Raw genomic sequence first — 23,262 nt, forward strand, 5'->3', positions numbered from 1 at the left:
CCACACCAAGTTTTCATCCATGCTCATCCTTCTGGAACGCTCTTCGTCCTTTGACATAGTGGTGTAGCGGGGGTTTCCACCACCACATGTCCTGCAGAGTGTGGTGTGGCCCTCGGATCTCAAAAAGGTGTGTGTGTGTGTGTGTGTGTGTGTGAGAGTGTGTGAGAGAGAGAGAGAGAGAGAGAGAGAGAGAGAGATGTATGGGTCCCCAGGTGACTCAACTTCACCATCGTGCCCAGGTCTGCCCCTTGAAGAGTCATAATCAAGCCACCAGTCACCATAGGGCTGCGTTTGCCCTCCAGTGCTTAAATTAAATTTTCCTGCATAGCCATCGCACTACAGCCTGCCAGCACGTCCAGTGTGCATTGTCTTGCAGGGCCTGCTCTCAGGATTACGGGCACTTTACTGTAGCTGCCGCGGTCCACCCCCAGCTCACTGCAGTTACAGGGGGAGCCACAGGGTCACCGCCGCATTGGCCCGACTTCGTTTTTGGGTTAGTAGCACTCCACTGTGGAGGTTCCGCCTGTGTGCGCCCGTCACACGGGCGCTGTGCACATCACAAGCCTCCCTGCTCTATAGGGCCATGCCACGCCACACACACTGGTCCACCTTGCCACTTCCTCCGGAGATAGCTGCACCCAGGGGGTGGCACCCCGTCTCTCCGCTAGGTGTTAGTGTGGCTCTGACTCAGCACGTCAGCCAGAGCTGAAAAGCAAGCGCCAAGCACACCATCAGGTCCGGGCACAGCAAAGGGCTGCCATCTTGCCACTCCACCAGACGGGCCTCCCCTCAACAATCCCAATGCCCGGGATTCCAGCACCCCATAGGCACAAAAACACACCAGACAGCTGCCACGGGCCTCAGGATGATAACCAGACCATTGTCACTCCGTTTTGGGGTGCCAGGGAAGGGGCACAATGCATATTCTGCCCTCTCACCACCAGAGATGCTTAGGCAGCCATCTTCATGATTGCGTACTTAGCCACGCCCCCCACAAGTGAATATTTGATAATCTTCTGTGCACAGAGGGGTCATCAACATGGTTTATTTTTAGCCCCGCTTAGCGCTGTCCTCACTGATATCTCGCACCATACCCCCCTTGTTTCCCACTTCCTGGTCCTGTCTGGCCCTCCGACTCCGCCCACCGTCATGGTGATTGGGCATTGCAGCCCATCCATTAACAATGAGGGATAATGAATCCTCATGTTGCGCCCAGAGCCACTTTTGGATTGCAGCCTTGGGGTGAGTAGAGGCCCCTTACCAGCGACCCATATTTTTGACTTTTGGAGCCCCTCCTAGTGCACCCTGTGCTGATATCTCACTGCCGCCCCCTTGTTTCCCACTTCCTGGTCCCATCTGGCCCTCCCGCCTCTCACCCCGTCCACTGACAGTGATTGGGCCTTCTGACCCTTTTCAGACCTCCAATCGGGCAGCCTATACCTGGGTAGCCCACGGCGAAGGGCCCCAAGGTAAAGAGCAGCTCCTGACCAAGCAACTCTGCTCCGTAGTTACCTGGGACGCCTGCCACAGTCAACCAGCAGCAATGGAAAAGTGTGGCGTGAGTGGGGAGTACAGCCATTACTGCACTCCAGTAAAAACTGCCACTTCTAGTACCTAATTACACTATGCCTACCAGCGTCCAGCATAACTTTCCCATCATTACTGTTTAAAATCTAGGTGTTTTCCCATTACGGCTGTGTTTCAAATATAGGTGTTTTCCCACTACTGCTGTGGTTCAATTCTAGGTGTTTTCCCATTACTGCTGTGTTTCAAATCTAGGTTTTTTCCCAGTACTGCTGCTGTTCAATTCTAGGTTTTTTCCCAATAATGTTGTTGTTCAGTTCTTGGTGTTTTCCCACTACTGTTGTGTTTCAAATCTAGCTGTTCTCCCATCACTGCTGTGTCAAACTGGTCTGCCTAGCACTCCATGTCCTAACCCCCCCTTCATCCCAGCCACTCATCCAAGCCGATCACCTACCATGGCAGCCAACTCACACTCGAGCTGGGCACACCGACAATCTAGACCACCTCTCCCCTCATACAATTCACATCCTTTAGAATCACACTCGCCCAAAATCACACTCCTGCACAACACTCGCCCCCCCCATCTCAGACAAGAGGAGCACTGCAGCATTCATAAAAACAACCCCAACATAACCCTTGCATCCACATTCAGGAACCCTCCTGACGCTTCCCCCACCCCTTTTTCAACTCCAACCCTTCAATCCCAACTTTCCTCAAAGACAGACCCATCTCCCCCACCACCTCCTCACACCACACACTGTCCAACTCTCAGACCAGAGGAGCTCTTTGGCACACCAAAAAACACCCTAACCCTGCCCCTTACTCACCTACCTCCACTCACACTCTTTTCTCCTGCATCCCCTGCAACCCACCTACCCTACCCTAAGATCTACACCCAGCCACATCCACACCCCACAATGCTTCCAACTCTCAAAAAACACGACTCCCTCACCACTAACCTCCTCGTGCCAACTTTCAGGAACACGCCTGCCTCTTCCCTACCCCCATCCGCTCCCTGGCCAGAACTTGCGCACCTCCATGCATCACACATCGTCCAACTCTCATACCAGTCGAGCTTTACAGTATTCCGAAAGACCTTGGTCACCTTCACCACCCACTAACCTTGCACCCACTATGCTGATTACTCATGCCTCTTCCCTCACCACGACTCCCTACTGCCGCCCATGCCAGCATGACCGGCCGAGGCTCCACCTCCCTTACTCAGTTCACATCTCCCTCGATAAGCATTGCTACTCTGCAAATGAACCCCTTTAAGCACTCCGGCCCCACAAATCTCACCTACACCCATCATCAACACCTACCACAATCGCTCTACCCCCACGTGACCACCCCCTTTTACCCCCACGTGACCACCCCCTTTTACATCTTTTCCTTCTCTCCGTATGGCATGCCTTTCCCTTTCCCGAACCATTGCTTCAACCCCTTTCCCCGCTGAACCCCAGCCCCTTTTGCACATCCTACTGGCACCCAAACATACAAAACACAGAGGCAGGGACCGCCCCTCCCCCTCAGCACAACACTTCTCTCCAGCCCTGCATGTGTACCAACCACAGCTTTCCTACCCCCTCTATCACGCCCCCTCAGATACCTATGCCTGACAGTTCTGCTTTTTGAACAAAACAAAGAATCCCCCCCCACAAGCATCAATCACCAACATGGACACCACCCCTCCCAACCTCTGGCCACCAACCTCGAACACCACCAAGCCTGCCACCACACAATGCCCACTCTCCACTCGCCACACCCCTTCTGACCTCTGAGCCATTCAGTACCAAACTAACTTCCCAATCCATACCTGTCATCTCTTGAATGCGTGTGACAGCCCGCTCCCTCTTCCTGCGCCTGACACACCACCTACACACCCCCTCTTAGCAACAGAGTCACCCCCTGTGACCAATACCATCCCGCCAGTCACATGGACCACCACAGTCCCGCCTGCCCCCGACACCCGGAGACGCACCATCCCTGCCACACAGCACAAACTTGCCTGCCTCCTTATCAATGCCTGCTCTGTGGCCAGGAGGAGACACAGCATCTTTGATCTCCTAACCTCATATGCAGCACTTACTCATGGTTCTCAGACAACGCTTTCAATCGCACACTGAGCATTTCCATCCAATTACTCTCTCATTACCCACAACAGACCCTTAGTGGAGGCGCCTTTGCCATGTTCCACAAACCACACACAACCATCACTTTCTCTGAAACTCAGCCTTGCACAGCAACTGAGAATCCCAACTAGTCAAACACTCTCTACTGCCCACAACTTCCTACTTATCTACAGACCCACTGTATATGACAGACATTTCACCAGCATACTATGGGACTTGCTGGCAGCCATATTGGTTACCCATCCAGCACTCACCCTAGTGGGGGACTTAATCTTTTTTGACGCCCCCAACAACACCATGACTCAACCCCTGGTCTACAGTCTGGAGGCACTCAAACTTACCCTGCAGATTGCAGTGCCCACCCACACTGCCAGCCACATTCTTGATGCTTTTTGCAGCTCATCCAACCTCATTACCATGTCCACCCCCATACTCCTCATCTGGGCAGATCACTCAGCCATCCCCCTTCTCTTTCTGCACACCCCTTCCAGCTCTAAAGGCTTGCTCTATTCCTCCCCCACAGTTCAAGGGCTAGAACAAGGTCAAGAGAATCCCAGACCTGGCAGAAGCCCTGCTACTAGCCCTTCCCTCACTTCCTGCCGCAGATGAACCTCAACCCATCGACCTTCTACTCCTGATTCAACGACTCACTCCTTCCTCGCACCCCCTCCAGCTCCACTCCTACCCACCAAGGACCGACCCCCTCCAAGTGGTTCACCCCCTATCTCAATGCGTTCAAAACTGGGAACCACTCCCTCAAACGCAAATGACGAGCCTCCAGAACACCACAAAACAAATCTGCATTCGCCCTTCATCACTACAACTATAAAACGGAGATCCGCAGGGCCCAAAAAAATCCTATTACATTAACAAAATCCTGAGCTGCCACAGCAGCAGTTAGAAGCTCCACAGGATCGTCTCTGAATTCCTGAACCCATCTTGCACCTCCTCCCAAACGCTCTACAAATCCCTCTCTGAACACTTCCACAAAACAGTCCTAGACAGGACGGCCACCCTCAACGCCAAACTTTCCAAGCTCACTGCCCGTCCAACACTCTTTCCAAGAACCAACCCACAACCCTGCAGAAACCTTTCCGTTCTGCTCTTTCAATCCCATCTCGAGCCAGGAGCCTCACCCCTCAAAGAAATCTTCACCTCAACATGTTCAGGGTAATTGTGCAGGTCCTTCCTTAATGTCTCCCTTAACTCTGGCATCTTCCCAGAAACCATCCCTCAACCCTCTCCAACCAACCAACTACACGCTCATTTCCAACACCCGATTCTTGGCAAAGCTCATCGACCAAACTGCATCCTCAAAGCTCAACCTCCTAGACCCTGCTCAGTCAGGCTTCGATCCTAGTCACAGAATTGAAACCACACTGATCTCTTTCTGGGGTGACCTCAAGGCCACTGCAGAATCAGAAGGCTGCGCCACACTTGTTCTTCTTAACCTCTCGGCAGCCTTTGACACTGTTAACCACACCATCCTCCTTGGCAGATTGCATTCCTTAGGAATCCGCCACGCGACGCTCAACTTGATTGATACACCTTTACACAAATCAGACTTTTTGTAAGTCTTTGTCCTCTATTTTAGAGGAGGAAAGTGCCTCAGAGGAAGATATCGCTCCATTGGGAGTAACATTTTGTACTAGAGATGTGCCAGAGGAATTGATTGATCCTGTGTCAAGAATGAGAGATCTTTGTGACACCCTTCACTCTGCCAGTGGCCTTGATACGTCACCTGAGTTAGACTTTGCAAAACCTGATCCTGCAGAACATGCACACTCAGGGTACAGAAACTTGATGAACAGGGTGGCTGACTATATGGGTTGGGGGTAGGTCCTCACCAACCTTTGAACAGGATGATCTGACCAATGTCATGGACCAGGGCCCCCAAGAAGACCCAGTTCTTCCTTTGCATAGGGCTTTTCAAAGAACAGTGGTTGCAAACTGGGAGGCTCCTGAGTCTGTTTCAGCAGTCAATAAGAACTTTCCCAAAAAGTATAGACCATCAAGCTGTGACCCTGATTATCTTAGTAAGCACCCTAGACCTGAAAGTCTAGTGGACCAAGCTGCAACTTCTACAAGACAATCAGCCTATCCTTCTATCCCCCCGGATAGTGGATGCTTGGGTTCGCAAGGTGTTTACCTCGGGCAGTATGGCCAGTCCGCTGACGTTACCTGTACCCTGGCCAGGTTCACCCATACCCTGTGGGATTGTGTTAAGGTGGTGGCTGAACATATTCCAGAAGGCGAAGCAAGGGAAGGCTTTCTGAATATTGTGAAAGATGGCAAGGAAGCAATGGGTGAGTGTCTCCAATCAGGACTGGATACTGCTGACAGTATCAGCAGATCCATGGCTGTAAGCACAGTACTGTGCTGATTTGTGTGGTTGAGGAAGTCCGGTTTTGCACCGGACGTGCAGGCCAGGCTACTCAACATGCCTTTTGACGGCTCGAGGTTGTTCGGCAGTAAAGCTGATGAGAGCTTAGAGAAACTGTAGACCTCCAAAGCGGCGGCTACGCCCCTTAGCGCCTCTATGCGACAACCTCAAAAACCTTATTCAGGCTCATCTTCCTGGAGAGGTCGTCCTTTTCGATATTATAACTCATTTGTTAGAGGAAGACGACAGGCTGTGCAAAAAGGTCAAAGGAAATTCCCTCGTGGTGGATGAGGAAGAGGCGCGAAATCGGCCTCAGCAGCGGCATCTTTGTCCTCAGCCGCTCCTGCAGCCGACTCCAAGACACTCAGTGGCCTTATCACACAAGAACCTGGTGGGAGGCAGAATCTCACAGCATCTGAACGAATGGCGGGGCGTTACTTCAGATGCTTGGGCACTGGAAACAGTAGCTCAAGGTTACTGCCTTCCCTTCCTAAAAAGGCCTCAGAACCATCCACCGGGAACCAATTCTGTAAAAATTCCAGATCCGCTCCTTGTGCAGGAAATTTTAACCCTGCTAGAGGAAGGTGCAATAGAACATGTACCTGTAGCGGAGAGGAATAAGGGTTGGTACTCAGGAAGGACAAGTTCAAGATGTTCATTGTTTCTCAGATCCTTCAGGCTCTCCAACTCCAAGACTGGGTGGTATCATTGGACCTTCAGGATGCTTACTTTCATGTGCCAATCCATCTCAAGCACAGAAAGTACCTGAGGTTCGCGGTTGGCGGTTCTCACTATTGGCGGACCTCGCCCTGAGGGTTTTCACCAAACTGATGGTGGTGGTGGCAGTGAGTCTCGGTAGAGGGGGGATTCACGTCTACCCATACCTAGACGATTGGTTGATCAGGACACGTTCCCCCGAACAAGCTCAGGAACATCTCACAATTAACTACCACTCCCTACGCAGACTGGGCTTCTCCCTGAATTACAATAAGTCCCATATGATACCATTCCAAAGATTCCAATTTATCAGAGCAGTCCTGGATACTTCCTCTGGGAAAGCCTCGCCTCCCGAGGTGAGAGCTCATCACATTCGGTAGATGGTAACAAAGTTCCAGAATGCCCAGCATCTGCCGGCCTGCGATTTTTTTTGAGGTTGCTCAGCCCCATGGCATTTTGCATTTTTCTGGTGCCAGAGGCCCGATTGTGGATGAGATTCCTTCAGTGGGCCCTCAGGACTCAGTGGTCCCAGTTCTCGGGGAGTATGCCAGATCTTCTGCAAGTTCCAGGCACAGTTGCTCGGGACCTTTTATGGTGGGCTTGCAACAATACCCTCAAAGGAAAACCTTTTTGGCAACCATGGCCAGAGATAACAGTGGTGACGGACGCCTCAATCACAGGGTGGGGAGGCCATACCAACGATTTGACAATCAGCGGTCGTTGGTCTCCATCGGAGTCCAAACTACACATCAACCTTTTGGAGTTGAGGGTAATCAGACTAGCACTGAAAGCCTTCCTGCCCACTGTACGAGGAAATCATTTCCTGATAATGATAGACAACACAGTGGCCATGTATTACCTCAACAAGAGAGGTGGTGTAGGGTCACTACCACTGTGCAGATAGGCAATGCAACTCTGGTTCTGGGCAATTCAAGAAGGAATCTCTCTATCGGCAGTTCACCAAGCCGGGGAGCAGAACATAGCGGTGGACGCTCTGAGCAGGCAGAGCACAGTATCCCACGAGTGGGAACTAGCTCAGGAAGTCCTTCAAGAGATCTTCGGCCTTAGGGGAACGCCTCAAGTGGATCTGTTTGCGACCATTGTCAACCGGAAGTGCAAACTGTACTGCTTAAGGGAATTTCCTCCGAGAGGAGCTCTAGGAGACGCGTTTGTGGTGGATTGGGAGTTTCTACTTCTATACGCGTTTCCTCAGGTCCCCGTGATCCCTCACGTAATCAGGAGGTTGAGAAAGTTCAGGAAAACCATTATCCTAATTGCCCCCGATTGGGCAAGGAGGACGTTGTACCCGGACCTCCTGGACATGTCCATCTGCCCTCCAATACGTCTTCCACAAAGAGAGGAACTTCTCTTGCAGGAGGAAGGTCGGGTTCTCCATCCAGAGGTCAAGACACTCAGCCTTCACGCATGGTTTCTGAGAGGCTGAGATACAATGATTGGGACCTCCCGGATCACGTAATGGATATTTTGCTTTCGGCTAGCAACGAAATCCTTGTACCAGTGTCGTTGGATTACATTCATTAACTGGTGCAAGGTTAAGAATGTGGATCCTTTTCAGTGTGGCACTCCTATGGTGCTGTCTTTTTTGCTGCATTTAGCCAATCTGGGGCTCCAGATTGGAACAATAAAGGGATACCTGGCAGCGCTTTCCATCTTCAACCGCTCCTCGGAAGAGGTGTCCTATTTCAAAATTCCATTAATTATCCAATTTTCGAAAGGGCTTACCAATGTGTTCCCTCCAGTACCTTTTCATGTCCCTGCTTGGGATTTGAATCTTGTATTGAAATTTCTAACTTGTATACCTTTTGACCCTCTACATTCCTGCCCTTTAAGACTGTTAACACTCAAAACTGTCCTTCTTGTGGCCTTAACATCAGCCTGCAGGGTTATTGAGTTAGACTCTCTCATGTAAACCTCCATATACTACCTTTCACAAGGACATGGTGGTACTTAGCTAAACCTTCTTTCTTGACAAAAGTAGTTTCTGACTTTCATTTGTCACAAAAAATAACACTCCCAACTTTCTACCCTCCTCCTCATTTGAGAGGAGAGATTACATAGACTGGACCCAAAAAGGACTCTGAGTTTTTATGTAACAAGAATGTCAAAATTGTGCCAGGATGACCTGCTTTTCGTGGGTTATACTGGCCATAAATTGGGACTAGCGGTGACAAAACAAACTATATCCCGCTGGATTACTTTGCCTATTGTGGAGTGTTACAGATTAGCGGGGAAAGACCTGCCAGAAGGGTTTGTGCCCATTCCACAAAGGGAATGGTAACTTCTGCGGCTCTGAAGAGGGGAGTCCCTGTAATGGATATCTGTTTGGCTGCAACATGGGCATCAATAAGCCTGGGCATACCTTTAAGCATTACTGCTTAGATGCCCCTTCTTCCCATGAGGGTTTGTTTGCAAAAGCTGTACTTCATTCGATCCATGATAAGAATAATTAGTACTCCCACCTCCTATATAATCACTGCTATGGTAGTCTGTCATATATGAGCAATACGTGGGAGAACACAATCCATTCAAAGAACTAAGTTACTTACCAACTGTAACGCTCTTACGACTGGATGTTCCTCCCATGTATTCCTCATTACCCCTCCCATCCAACCCCGCTGTACAATTTACGTAATTTACACTTTGCGTTTCACAAAGGGCTTACAGTCTGGGGCAACACCTGGATGTTCCTCGAGTTATACTATGAAAAAACAGAACTGAAGCCACAAGCTACTTATACTACTGGTGACGTTGATACACTAAGGAGACCGTCGCGGGACATCAGCGCCACAACCTCGTGCACACCGCCCTCTCCTGAGAAAAATGTTTTCCGGAGCAGCGAAGCTGGCGAGATACGAATATCATAGATGAGGAATATGTGGGAGGAACATCCAGTCGAAAGAACGTTACAGTTGGTAAGTAACTTGTTCATCTCCCCCCCCCCCCCTTTCTTCTCCACCGCACATCCATTGAGCACTGGAATACCCCAAGGTGTCTCCATCTCACCCCTCGGCCCAGGCCCATCCGCTCTCACAACCTCACCTGCTATAACTACGCTGATGACTCAGCATCGCCCTGAGGATTCCCAAATCGGCCTCCGACCTTCACCCTGATCTAGCAGCATGTCTGGCAGACATCGATCTCTGGATGACGAGTAACCATCTCCTTCTCATCCTGGGGAAATTGGAGATCATGGTGTGTGGTAAAATAGCTCTGTTCCCACAACCGTCTCCCTGGCCGCCCTCTCCCCAGCCTCTCCACCCCACCACTGTCACACCTTACCTGCACAGTGGACTCTGACCCAACTCTGTCACACCACATTAGCAATTTATCCAAATCCTACCATTTCCACCTTAGGCTTCTGAAACGCATCTTCCCTTACCTCACCTACCCGAATAGACTGGCAGCAGTCATGTCCTTTGTCATGTCCAGACTTGACAATGCAAACTCTGTACACCTGGGTGCACCCGCCTGACAACTAAACTAACTTCAGAGTCCAGAACTCTGCAGCCAGGTGTACAAAGCCGGCCCCAAATACTTACAAGAAAAGATTACGTCGTGCCTCCCAACCCGCATATGGGCAAGCATTGCCCACCTCATAGTGTTCCCTACATCCTAATCAGCCTGGATCGGAGGATCTGCCTATTCATCCCTGGCGCCAACAATCTGGAACTGACTGCCCCCTCTCATTCGACACTTGCAAGACTACATGGCATTCCAGATAAAAACACTCTTTCCCCCAAAATGGTGCAAAGGACCGATCTGGCTCTTGCCACTCTACAAAACCATGCCTCCTGACCAACCCGCTGCGGCTTATAAATGACCTAGAATCCACTACTACGGACAGGTAAGAATGCCTGAGACACAAAACCCTGTTACTAGTATCATTTGTGTTTAACGTTATGATCGTGCTGGCTCCTTAAATGTTCGGCAATGAATACTCAGTAGCACCTATGCGCTACCGTGATTAATAGGTTTGCCCTTTATTTGTCTGGAAATGAATGCCCGGGACTCTGAACACTGGGCCTCGTAACACCTATGTTCATAACGTTATGATTGGGCTGGGTATGCACTATGCTCTTAGATCAGGTGATGTCTCTGGCAAGTTTAGTTTCTGTAAGGGACAATGATGCAATTTGCTTGCAACTCAAACCATAACCTGCACCTGGAATGCTCAGCCATCCTCTGTAAATGAATACCAGGGACTTATGCCTGGGCTGGCTTTTTGTTTTACTGGCATTGTACTACTCTCGTAGATCAGATGAGAACGCTGTTGAGATCAGCTCTTACAACTCAAACCATACACTACACATAGAATACTCAGCCATCCGCTGCACCTAAACATGCCGGACATGCACAGCACTAATAGCACGGCCTGCCTTTTGACACTGGACCCTTAGGGTTCATAGAATACCCACCCACGTATTTAGTAAGTACTCGTGATTCCCACAGAACAGAACTGGATGTAACTGCTTATCCAGATGGTGTTAACAAACAAGCAGTTACTCGCTCAGCAGACACAGGGATAGTGGACAGTAGGTCTGCACTCTCTTTGCCCAATACTGCACCAGGACTGTTACCACTAGAGAGGCTATTACCCTATGAATCCCCTGCCATGACTAGACCTAAACACTCAACACTCTAAAGCATAGGGAAGCTAATAGCCTGGTATGGCAGGTTTGGAAAATGGTCAAACTCTACATTGATTATGTTATGTATTATTAAACCAGAGAGTGGTACGGCCATGCTTGGCGAAACAGAGGTCCCTGGAGAACTATAGCACCAAACCTCTATCATAGAGAGCAAAGTTAATTTGGCAGGCACCGGAAGGCAATCAGGAACGGAGGGCCTCTTCCAACTGCATTGATACTCGCACATACCTACAAATATGCAGAGTCTCACCTCTGCACCATAGAACAGTACAATGCAACTATCCCTCACTATTAATTTGGCCTAGCTGCACACACAATCTCATATACCAGCACCACCTCCGTTAGAATGCAGCTTACCCCAAGACAATTTGCCTAACTTCACTCATACTGCTGGTCTCACTCAGCCTTCACACCACTTTAATTAGCTACCCACCATGAGAAATTCACCCTAGCTGCACACAGAGTGCACTCACGCACTACTTACTACCCTACTTTCTCCATTGAACTGGACTACAGTGCCCAAGGGCGATCAACCCACAGCGTGTTGAGATCATAACAGTGGTGAAAGGCGCTATACAAATGCCCAATAACAAAGAAATCAAAACTACTAGCCGTTTCTGTATTTTTCCTGAGACAAAATAGTAGTTTTAAACTTTGCCTCCCGGTTTTTATTTATAAGAAACGCCATCATAACACCGGCACCATATACCTCCTTGAACCATGTTATCCTCGGCTGATCGGGGAAGATGTTACTCGCACATGCCCAAAAATGTGCCTCTTCCCTGCATTGCATATACAGTTACTGTGAAAGACTTGGTATATTTAAAACAAAGTGTACTTATAGGTGAAGTATGGATTCCAATAGCATTTATCTGGATTGCTTAGAATGATGAAAAACTGCCAGCCCTTGCCACCACCAGCCTCCTTCCAGTGGCCTTCATGAGAAAGGGTCGGGTCTCAATTGCTTTCCAATGAATCATTGCATTTCCCTGGCAGTCCAGTAGATGGTAGCATCAGACAGTCTTGTGGACGAGCACTAAGCTATACTTTTCTTTTTCTCTCATTGCAGGTACAAGAAGAACTTGAGGGCCCTGTACTTTGTTCACCCTACTTTCCGTTCCAAGGTAAAGCGTTTGCTCTCTCACTCCCCTCCACGCCTTTCGCTTGAAGCTATCCCTCTTTCTAAGGTGCCTTGCAGTCACATGATGCCCCTGAAATTTACAGCCTTTCCATGGGCGTAGGACATGTGGGGGGGACACAAATCCCCCCCACAATTTTAGGTGGGCGGGATATAATGGCATTTATCCCCCCAGAATATGTCTGTGTCGGGCACAGTGGCAGTGCACTGTGTCTCTACCTTCCAGTTGCATGCAGCCTCCGGATCTTGCCGTCCGTGATGCCAAGTTGCATCAGGTACTCAGCAATCCCCCGAGTCTTATGGATGGGGGGCTGTTTTCAGCGTCGCAGAATGCAATGTCTGCTTTCTAAGCGGTCCTTAAATGTCTCCATTTCGTTTTGGTTTTTGATTGTAAACCTGCCAATAGGTGTTTAAGAGTGCGGGAGTGGGAGAAGCCTGCAATGATTCCTTACGGGAATTGAAAGCGAACATACACACCCATAGCACTTGAGAATTCGATATCATTATATCATCATGTTGACATTCAATATTACAAAACAATGCACTTTACAAGGATAGGGTTGCTTTTATCCGGTTCTGCGAACGTGTCCAAGTGTTAAATATGTTTCCCAAAAACAAGGAGTTTTTTTTGTTATTATTCTTTGAGAAGACTGGAGGCTTACTAATATTCAGGGGTGGACTGGGAACCAAAAGAGGCCCTGGAAATAATGTTCTCAAAGTGGTCCCATATTACACATTTTGAAAAAGCCCAACCCGTTTCCTATCGGAAAATGTGGAAATAAAGTAGCTTACCACACAAGAGGGCCAGGGTGCACAGGCCTAGTGGGAACTCTCCAGAGTTCCCTGTAGGGCAGTCCACCCCAGCTAATATTAACCATTAACTTATCCACTTATCCAATAGGAAGGAAACAGTACCATTTAAAACATCTTGTATGTGTAGCATTTAGAGTACTTACTCGGCTCCTAATGAAGCAGAGTCATGGCCCCCAGAACAAACAATACACACGCACACGCGCACGCAATGAGACCTACTTCCTTTTTCTTTTGCTGCTTGCCACAGCAAATAAGTTCATTTCAGTATTCACTACTTATTTCTTTGTAATGGCTTGTAAAGATCTTTCTGAGGCTTGTGGAATCTGCTTAGATCACATGCTGTGCATAGGCCGACATCTAGTGGAAATTGCAGAGTATTACAGTTGTTGTTTTCGAAACTCGAAAAGGGACGTCGACAGGGCGTGCCAGTAATACTATCGCTAGTGTGATGTCCACTGTACCCATGATCCCTCACGCGTCGAAGTCCCTCAGATTGTTTTTCTCCGCCATGCTAGACTGACGCGTATAGCGGAGTTCCTTTCGGCGATAAGCCATTTACTTTGTATAATTTCGATAGTTTTTCTTTCCATCCTTTAGTCGACTGCCGTAACAACACACAGAGGAAAGAGAAATAATACTACCTGTCGGACATCATCTCGACGGATTGTACGGCCTTCGAAGGCCGCCCTGGGCCTCAGCCCAGACAGTAGGGAGAGAGGGGGGAGGGCATTGTTAGGAGGCGATTTTAGAATGCATATTCTCCCCTCCCTACACTTTGTTCGCCCGGCTGCCATCTCCTTAACCCAGAATTATGGAAAACACACCATTTAAGTGTTGCCATAAGTGTAACCGTAAATTCCCCTGGATAGACAAACATTTAGTTTGCAACTTTTCTCCCGAGAGACCACGTCGAAACGTCTTGTCGTGCGTGCAGGCTCTTCAAGCCTGAAACGTTGAAGGACTGTTCCACTAAGCGCTGGGCCCACTACGCCAGGCAACTCGAGGCCATGGAGGTAGAGGGAGCCTTCAGCGATGACTTACTTTCGGACGGCGAGAGCACCGGAGTAACATCAGCTACTCAAGCGCAGGGCCCTGACCCCGTATGACAGGCCAGCGGCCATGTTGTGGGGACTACACCCGGCAGCGGCAGCGCTACAAAAGCACACACCACAAAATACATAAGCCCCAGTCGCCATTCGACAGATGAGTCGAATACTCGACAACGTTGGACACCCTGTGAATGGTCCACTGAGTCCCGGTCCTCTTGGCAATCTCGTTCAAGATCGCTACACGACAGGGCTAAGACGTCGAAAGACGGCAAGGGTGTTGCACAAAAAACACCTTCCGAAGGTCATTCTTCCGCGGACAAAACCTCAACACCCACACTCAAAGTTCGACGTTCATCTGGTAAGACGTCAGGCCCCAAAAAGTCTGTTACACACTCCTCTGTGCCCCAGGGTGGGGAAAAACACCATCAAAAATCCTCTAAGACCCCTCATAGGGACAAGAGTCCTACTAGGGACAGGGCTTCACAAAAGGGAATTTTGTCCAAGCCCATAGAGAAACCCAAGGACTCTAGGCCTAAGCCTATACCTCCTACTAATGAAGATATGGGTATTCCCAACATTGTAATACCAAGTTCAAAGGAATGGTCTTCGCAGGATATCGATAGTTATGCGAAGAATCACCTTTATGGCGAATTTCTTTGAAAAAAATCTAGATTACCTCCGTAGTTTTCAGTCCATTCCTCCCACCTCAGCCCCTTCTGGCTCTCAACCCTCTGCCTCTCAACCCCATGCTAAGAGGGCTCGATCTGATGTCCCCGCACTGGGCAGAATTACAGATCTATATGACCCTAAAAAAGATCCAGAAGACGAGGACGATCTTTCATTTGTGGAAACATCTGACCCTCAACTTATTGATGAGGACACAGACAAACTTTATTATGGGGACGATGAGGACCCAGACGCAGACCGGGAGGCGAGCATGTATTCCAGAAATTCTCCTATTAATCAGAACCCTCCAGTGGTAGATTCCCCTGTAGACAATCAACCCCTCCTCAACGAAGTCTTAGCCAAAGCGGCTTAACACTTCCGTATTGACATACAGGAGGTACATAAAGACAGAGACTTCGCTGAACAATTATTGGGAGACAAAAACACAGTATGGCAGTTTATCCCACTGCTAAATTCTGTACAACGTAGAATTCAACCTAATGTGGAGGCACCTAATCTCACACGAGCGGTTAACCCTCGTGTGGGAAAAACTGTTCAGGCCTGCACCTTCAGACCACTTATACATAAGAGGCCAGTTAAAACCAGACTCTTTTTGTTGTTACCACCACAAGATAGAGAGCAGGCACACCCCTTGCTTCTTCTGAGGCTCCACCGGATAAGGAGAGCAAGAAGATATATGCAATGGGCAGAAAGGTCACCTCTTCTGCAGCCTACCAAACAAGAATTGCTAACAATGCTACACTTTTGGCAAGCTACAACTGCCATAAGTGGGAGGAAGTTTCCGCGTTACTCTCGTCCGCACCTGAGCCACTTAAAACTCAACTAGCTCAGGTGGCAGCAGACTGAAGAGCTGTATCTACTTGTCTTCTCAAGTCAAATTTTGACACGGCTGACAAGGCGAGTCATTGCAGAGGGCACTAATATAAAGAGGCACGCATGGCTTTGCCAATCAGGCTTCAGGCCAGAAACACAGGCCACCCTAATAAATATGCCAGTGGAAACTGATGTGCTCTTCGGCAAAGCTGTAGAAGACGCACTTAAGACACCAAAGGATGAGTATGACACTCTAAAATCCTTAGGGCAGCTCAAAAACAAGCCTACGGGGCAAAGAGGTAACGGTTATTTTCGCCGCTTTCGGGGCCAATATTCTCAGAGGGGATCAGGATACAACCAAGGCCAAGGATCCTATGGCAACAACCAAGGACAAGCCTTTCAAGGCTATCCACGAGGACAACATAGAGGTCGTGGTAATCAGGGCAGGAGCCCAGCTCAAGGTGGCACCCCACCTCAGAGCAAGTGACATTCCGCTCCAGGTACCCTCCCATCCATCTCCAGTAGGAGGACGCATTTCCAACTTCAACCACGCATGGGAGGGTATCACCTCGGACAGATGGGTGCTGTCCATGGTAGCAGGGGGCTACTGCATAGAACTACTTCAACATCCTTGCGAACACGCCCCGAGACAAGGTCCACTCAGAGGAACATCAGCGGATGCTTCTACAAGAGATAACAGCGCTTCTATTAAAGGACGCCATAGAAGTGGTCCCAGCCAACCAGGTAAACGGGGGTATTAATTCAACTTACTTCCTTGTGCCAAAAAAGATCTAACTATGCGCCCAGTATTAGATTTGCGACCTGAAAACAAGTATGTCAAGCCACAAAAGTTCTGCATGAGTACTCTACAAGAGGTAATCCCGCTCCTAAAAAAGGGGGATTACATGGCCTACACTGGATATGAAAGGTGCCTATTTTCATATGTCATTGTTCCCAGCGCACAGAAGATTCTTGCGTTTCAAGATAGCGAACCAGCACTACCAATTCAAGGTGCTGCCCTTCGGAATAGCCTCGGCTCCAAGGGTATTCATCCAGGTACTGGCGGTGGTGGCAGCGCACCTGCGCAGGGAGGCAATCCCAGTGTACCCTTACTTGGACGACTGGCTCAAAACAGGGGAATCACCTCTGATTTGCAGACAAAACATCCAAATAACTATCAACCTCCTCTTTCAATTGGACTTCTCAATCAAAGAGAAAACATCAAGCCTGGTGCCAAGCACTTCCAAACAGTTCCTAGGAGCTATCCTAAACACAGAGCAAGGATTGGTCTTTCCCTCATAGGAGAGAATAAGAAATGTGTTACTGCAAATACCACCGGCCGCCAGATAAGGGTGCACAAAGCGATGCGTTTAATAGGCATGATGGCATCTTGCAGATACCTGGTTCCTCAAGCGCACCTGCGCATGCGTCCCATGCAGGAGTGGTTAGCAAAACAATGGTCTCAGGCAAGCGGGCAGTGGGACGATCTAGTGGTTGTTTCGCCAACACTGGTACATAATCTTCGCTGGTGGACGAGAGAAAATCTGACGAAGGGGAAACCCTTCAACGACCCTCATATACAGGCAGTGGTCACAACGGACGCCTCACTGGCAGGGTGGGGGGCTCACTATCTTCACCACACAGCGCAGGGTCTGTGGTCTCACACTGCAGCTCAGAACCGCATCAATGTGCAGGAACATCTGGCAGTATTGAAAGCCCTTCAGGCGTTCGAACCCCATTTAACGAACCTGTCGGTGCAGATCCTGACGGACAGCACCACAATGATGTTTTATATCAAAAAACATGGGGGGGACACGCTCTCCAAATCTATCCAGACTTGCACAGAAAATCTGGAAATAGGCACTCAGACGGAAAATGTTCCTGTCATCACATGTTCCAGGGGAACTCGACGCTCTAGCAGACTCATTGAGCAGAGATCCCCTACCAGAGTGGCTTCTCACGAAGAAGTAGTAGAACACCTCATCTCTCAATGGGGTTTCCCAACTATAAACTTATTCGCCACAAGTGAAAATCGTCAATGCCCAGACTTCGCATCCAGGTTCCCCCAGCCAGGCTCCAAGGGGAATGCCCTATGGATGAACTGGTCAGGGAAGTTTGCTTATGCTTTTCCCCCAACTCCTCTCATGAGGAAGGTGGTGAACAAGTTACACAAGGAACCAATGACACTGATCCTTGTTGCTCCTATGTGGGCAAGACAACCGTGGTATCCACATCTGCGCAGACTGGCGATGTGCGATTCCATCAAACTCCTGTGCCAGTACAACCTACTCACCCATCACGGAGGACTAACAGTGCACCCACAGCCACACTCTATGAACTTGGCAGCATGGCTCCTGAAGTCATAGAGTTCGGACATCGCAATCTACCACAGATATGTATGGATGTCTTGAAGGAATGAAGAAAACCGAACACTAGGCACTGTTACTATGATAAATGGAAACAATTCGAAATTTGGTGCCAGAATAAGCAAATCAACCCCATTGATTGTACTCCTTCAAACATCCGAACCTATATGCTCGACTTACTAGATGCAGGGTTAGTGTTTAACTCCCTAAAAGTACACCCGGCGGCTTTGCCAGCCTACACCACTTCCATAACAAGGTCTCATGGTGGAAGGTACCTGTCATCAAAACATTTATGGAAGGGGTAAAGAGACTCCACCCTCCAATCTCTAACCCACCGCCAGGTTGGGACCTAAACATGCTACTCGCTAAGCTCAGGGGACCCCCATTCGAACCTATGCACAAGTCTAGCCTCAAACACCTGACTTATAAAACTGCCTTCTTAGTAGCCATCACTTCCATAAGAAGGGTCAGTGAAATCCAAGCTCTGTCAGTGCAGGATCCTTTCTTTACTATACATTAGGACAAACTGGTTTTAGGGACTCATCCTAGGTTTTCACCTAAATTCATCTCTAAATTCCATGTAAACCAGTCTATTGAGCTACCGGCTTTCTTCCAGGAACCCAAAAGCTCTACTGAGGTTAAACTCCACACACTAGATGTGAGGAGAGCGGTTCTCTATTACGTAGATCAGATCTTTGACAGCGGTCTGGTCTTAAGAGTTGAATCCTGCAGGAGTGAAGCTGGCCCACCTAGCCTCCAAAGCCTGCCTGCTCAACAATCCTATTACGTAAAACTATTGGCCAGGCAAACCCAAGGGGAAAGGGGAATGGATAAACAAACACAGGAACTCTTGCTTCTGGCACTTCTGTTTGTCTTCACAGGAATGTCTCTGGTATTAAGCAATAGAGAACCTAAAAATAAAAAGGCAATCTTTTTAAATATTATGCTAATCTCAATATCTATTCTAAACAACTTATAACTCTGTTCTCATACCTGAAGCCTATACTTATATAGCTAATAGGCTACTTTCTTCTGTCTTTTTCTCATAAACAGGAGACTTCTGTAATTGTCTTTTCTTGACAAAACTTTAAATGTATTTCCAAGGCAGAACTTCTTATAAACGTCGTTTCTTCACTGAATTCTTATTCCTTGCTTACTAATATTGTCCTGGAAATAATACCCAAAATTATTACTATCTTATCTTTTCTGTTAACAACTTCCTCATATAGAAAAGGTTTAATATAAAATACCTGGTGTGGGTTTTGCTGAAGATTAATTTCACCATGAATTCTTCAGGAATTTAATTCGTGGAATAATCAATCAATAATAAGAATTCTGTAAAGTTTTCAATTCACATGTGCCAAGCGTAACGAATATTCACAAATTTCAGCAACCCAAAAGATAGCCGCGACGCAAGCATGAAGAAAGTCCCAAAATGGCCGCGACGTACGACGCAATTCCAAAATGCCTGCGACGCTAGACGCAAATCCAAAATGGCCACGACGCTCAAGCGACGCAATAGGGTCCTTTTCTCTAAGCGCGCGGTCAAAAAATAAACAATACGCACGCAATAACTACAGTCTCGCACTCGTAATAAAAAGGTTAGTATTGTTACAATATATGTTAACAAAAAACAAACGAAAACGCTCACATTAATTGAACAATCCACATTTTCTCGAGTAAAAGAGTTAAGCTAGAACTTAAAGATAAAAAATATATACAATAAACTCATCCAAATGTTCAAATATAGTTCTCATGACAAAAATAAAGAGTTCTTTGGAATTTAAAGAAACAACACTGAAAACGTAGTTTCGTCTTGACTTGAAAAATCTGCCACTCAGCCAACCAAAGTTTCTTGGAATCTTCTATCTTCTGTAGATCTTCACTCGCTATAACTGGAACTACTACTTAAATCCTGATCGATATTTATACTAAAAGATAAGTACTCTACTATAGTGTTGTGGAAACTATAACTTTAATCACTGGAGAGAACTAAAACATGACCTATTCTGGTGAAAACTTTAATGAAAGGCAGTTGATAGTTATTGGAAACATTCTAAATGACATCACAATGCTGCCTGCTATAAACTACACCAATCACTGCTGGGAAAGTGTTCCAGCATCTTGGCTTGGGGAATTTTCATCTTTCTAAATGAAAGTTAGTTAAGGGAAAAAATAAATAACAATGAAATAGAACTAACTACAGGAATTGTTCTACTCTCTAAATAGAATCTATTTACTATTTAAACCACCTTCCCTTTCCAACTTTCCTTAAATAGTATTTGCAACACTCTATTCTCCTAGGAATTTTGCCAATGTGAGGTACAGAATGTGAGAACCTGACAACCGCTAAGAAAGTCAGATGAACTGTTTCTCTCATAGCGCCAGGCAGAGAAGGAGATTGCGTCTCTAAGAATGCCATCTCTAGGTGGATAGTCAGATGTATCCAACTGTGCTAGTCCCCATTGAATAAAACACTGCCTTTTACGCCAAAGGCCCACTCCAGTACAGGTACTGGAACCACTCTGCCTTTTATTGCAAATGTCCCCTTAGACCGTGTTTGCAAAGCAGCTACATGGAGCTCAATACATACTTTCACTCAGCACTACTGCATTGAAACTCATTCCAAGACAGATACACAAGTGGGACAAGCGGTTCTAAGACATTTGTTCACTCATGAACCTTCTCATATCCCAACTCCTCCTTCCACTGCTCGCTAATCTATGCACAGCATGTGATCTAAGCAGATTCCACAAGCCTCAGAAGGGATACATTACTCACTGTGATCGTATTTCTGATGCTTGTATCTTCTTAGATTCATATGCGACCCACCCTTCCTCCCCTCGGAGAGAAGGCGCATGGATGCTTATGAGCTTGTCTGATACGGATCTGCTTGGATACAACTGTATTCGCGGTACACTGCATGCTACCTCATGTCAGAAAAATAACAATCTGAGGGACTTCGACGCGTGAGGGATCATGGGTACAGTGGACGTCACACTAGGGATCGTATTACTGGCACGCCCTGTCGACGTCCCTTTTTCGAGTTTCGAAAACAACAACTGTAATACTATGCAGCTTCCACTAGATGCCGGCCTATGCACAGCATGTGAATCTAAGCAGATACAAGCATCAGAAATACGATTACGGTGAGTAATGTATCCCATATCTTTGTGTGTCCTGTGGAGCTGGCCTTCAGTGCAATGCTGCATTGGCTTATAAGCAAACCGAGCCTGCCAGTGAATTTACCATTGAGGCTGCTCCAAGCATCCATGTAATGCACAGATCATTTCCACCTGTAACTGTGAAACAGTCAGCAATGAATTGTAGTGAACACTTGACAATGCCTGTGGGTTCATGCTGCTGACACTTAAACACACCCAGAGTGTCCACTCTGCATGGCCTGGTGCCACACCCAATAGACACTGTGCTAGGTGAGGGGATGCCTTCAGTCTTACACAATACATTTAAAAAATGCAAAGTCCCCATGGTGTCCCCTGCCCCCCACCCCAGATTGCATCAATCACACTTGTTCTCGAGACCCTCGTCTCCCTTGTCAGACTAGAGCTGACCCCCACCCATGTGATGGGCCAGGATGTGTGCCATGTGTCCTTGCTTTATCCAGCCTGGCACAGCACTCTTGGTTGCATGGATTCCAAGTTCACAGATCAGATTTAGTCGGCAGTTTCTCAAATAATTCTAAAACCGAGAAGGGCTGCATAGAGGGGACAAGAGAGAACGGTTTGTCGTGTGGTCCACATTTACCAATATAATTGCCCTCCTTAAGTGTGGGTAAATGCCAGCTGTGGCATTCATAGAAGTTGCTCCTGTGCTTGGCTAAGGTCAGAAGTCTGCACTGCACAGCCATATTGTCTCCATGGGGCTATGGCAGCTTCAGACATTCTGTAGGGGGACCTCTAAAAGGCAACGGGGAAGAAGGGTGTTGCTCTAGCTGCACTCGGCTCAAGCCCTGCCTGCCCATTCCAGGCAGATATTGCTGGGGTGCAAGACTGATTCCCTCAGTATTTGAAAATCAAAAACCATGTGATCTCTGCTTTCCGCAGTGCGCACCTATAATTGGCCATAAGAATCGAAGAACTCTACTTAAGCCGCACCTCTAGTTAAAACAGGCTATATATATATATATATATATATATATAAGTCAATATGTGTTTTTGGCAGGATTTGTGATGAAGCGTTGTTCCTTATACAATTTGACAACTTTCCACCAATCTGCACCAAATTTTGCATAGTTCTGTAGGGACCTGCCAGACATTGACTACATGACATGTGGACACCCCACCCCTTCCCTGGATTTCAGCACCTTCACACATGAGACGGTTGCCTGAAATTGGTGAAACATCAATGTGGTCGTAGAAGGACCAGTCCCGACACAAGGAACAAAACTCAAGGTCCAGCACAAAGATGCACGGTTGCACCGCAACGTACTGCATCACGCCAGGGTGAGGCGACAGGTGGGGAGAGCGATCACAGAAGGTTCCAGTGTGCAGCAGCACACAATCTCTCACCTCCCAACGTCTGGTCTGGGGTATGTCGGCTAGCCACACGCACCCATTCTCAGTGCAGTTTACTTCAGTGTGCAAAGCGCATCAAGCGATACGCGAATCGGAACAGCGACCTACAGTATCAGTGTTATCATGTCTGTCTACAGAACCCATTCCCAGAACGGGTACTTCTGCTAGCATTGAAAAACACACCCACAAATATTGCTGTTTTGTTCACAATTAAGAATAACTTCACACTTCTAGTTGCTCTGTTTAATTATTACATCATCCACTATTTGACGCATAAACAGAGCTTAAGATATTTTTATTTATTTTATTTGTTTATATAGCTCCAAAACCCACAGGCATCAGGGCGCTGAACATAAACACAAGGACATAAACAGTCCGGACGCTACAACCTAAACATGACTAGCAGAAACAGTACATCCATGAGTAAATCGCTGG

The 23,262-nt window shown here is 47.9% G+C and overlaps 1 protein-coding gene across 4 annotated transcripts in view; it reads left to right on the top strand.

Moving 5' to 3' along the window:
• The window catches only part of GDAP2 (ganglioside induced differentiation associated protein 2), a 1,016,820-nt gene that overhangs the window by 869,257 nt on the left and 124,301 nt on the right, over positions 1 to 23,262 (top strand). For all 4 annotated transcript variants that reach the window (XM_069635760.1, XM_069635762.1, XM_069635761.1 and 1 more), the window contains exon 13: positions 12,496 to 12,550. In XM_069635760.1, the coding sequence (XP_069491861.1) occupies positions 12,496 to 12,550 (55 nt within the window). The remainder of the gene's footprint in view (positions 1 to 12,495; positions 12,551 to 23,262) is intronic.

This window comes from Ambystoma mexicanum, chromosome 7p, assembly GCF_040938575.1.
Source record: "Ambystoma mexicanum isolate Mex_15411 chromosome 7p, UKY_AmexF1_1, whole genome shotgun sequence".
NCBI lineage: Eukaryota > Metazoa > Chordata > Amphibia > Caudata > Ambystomatidae > Ambystoma > Ambystoma mexicanum.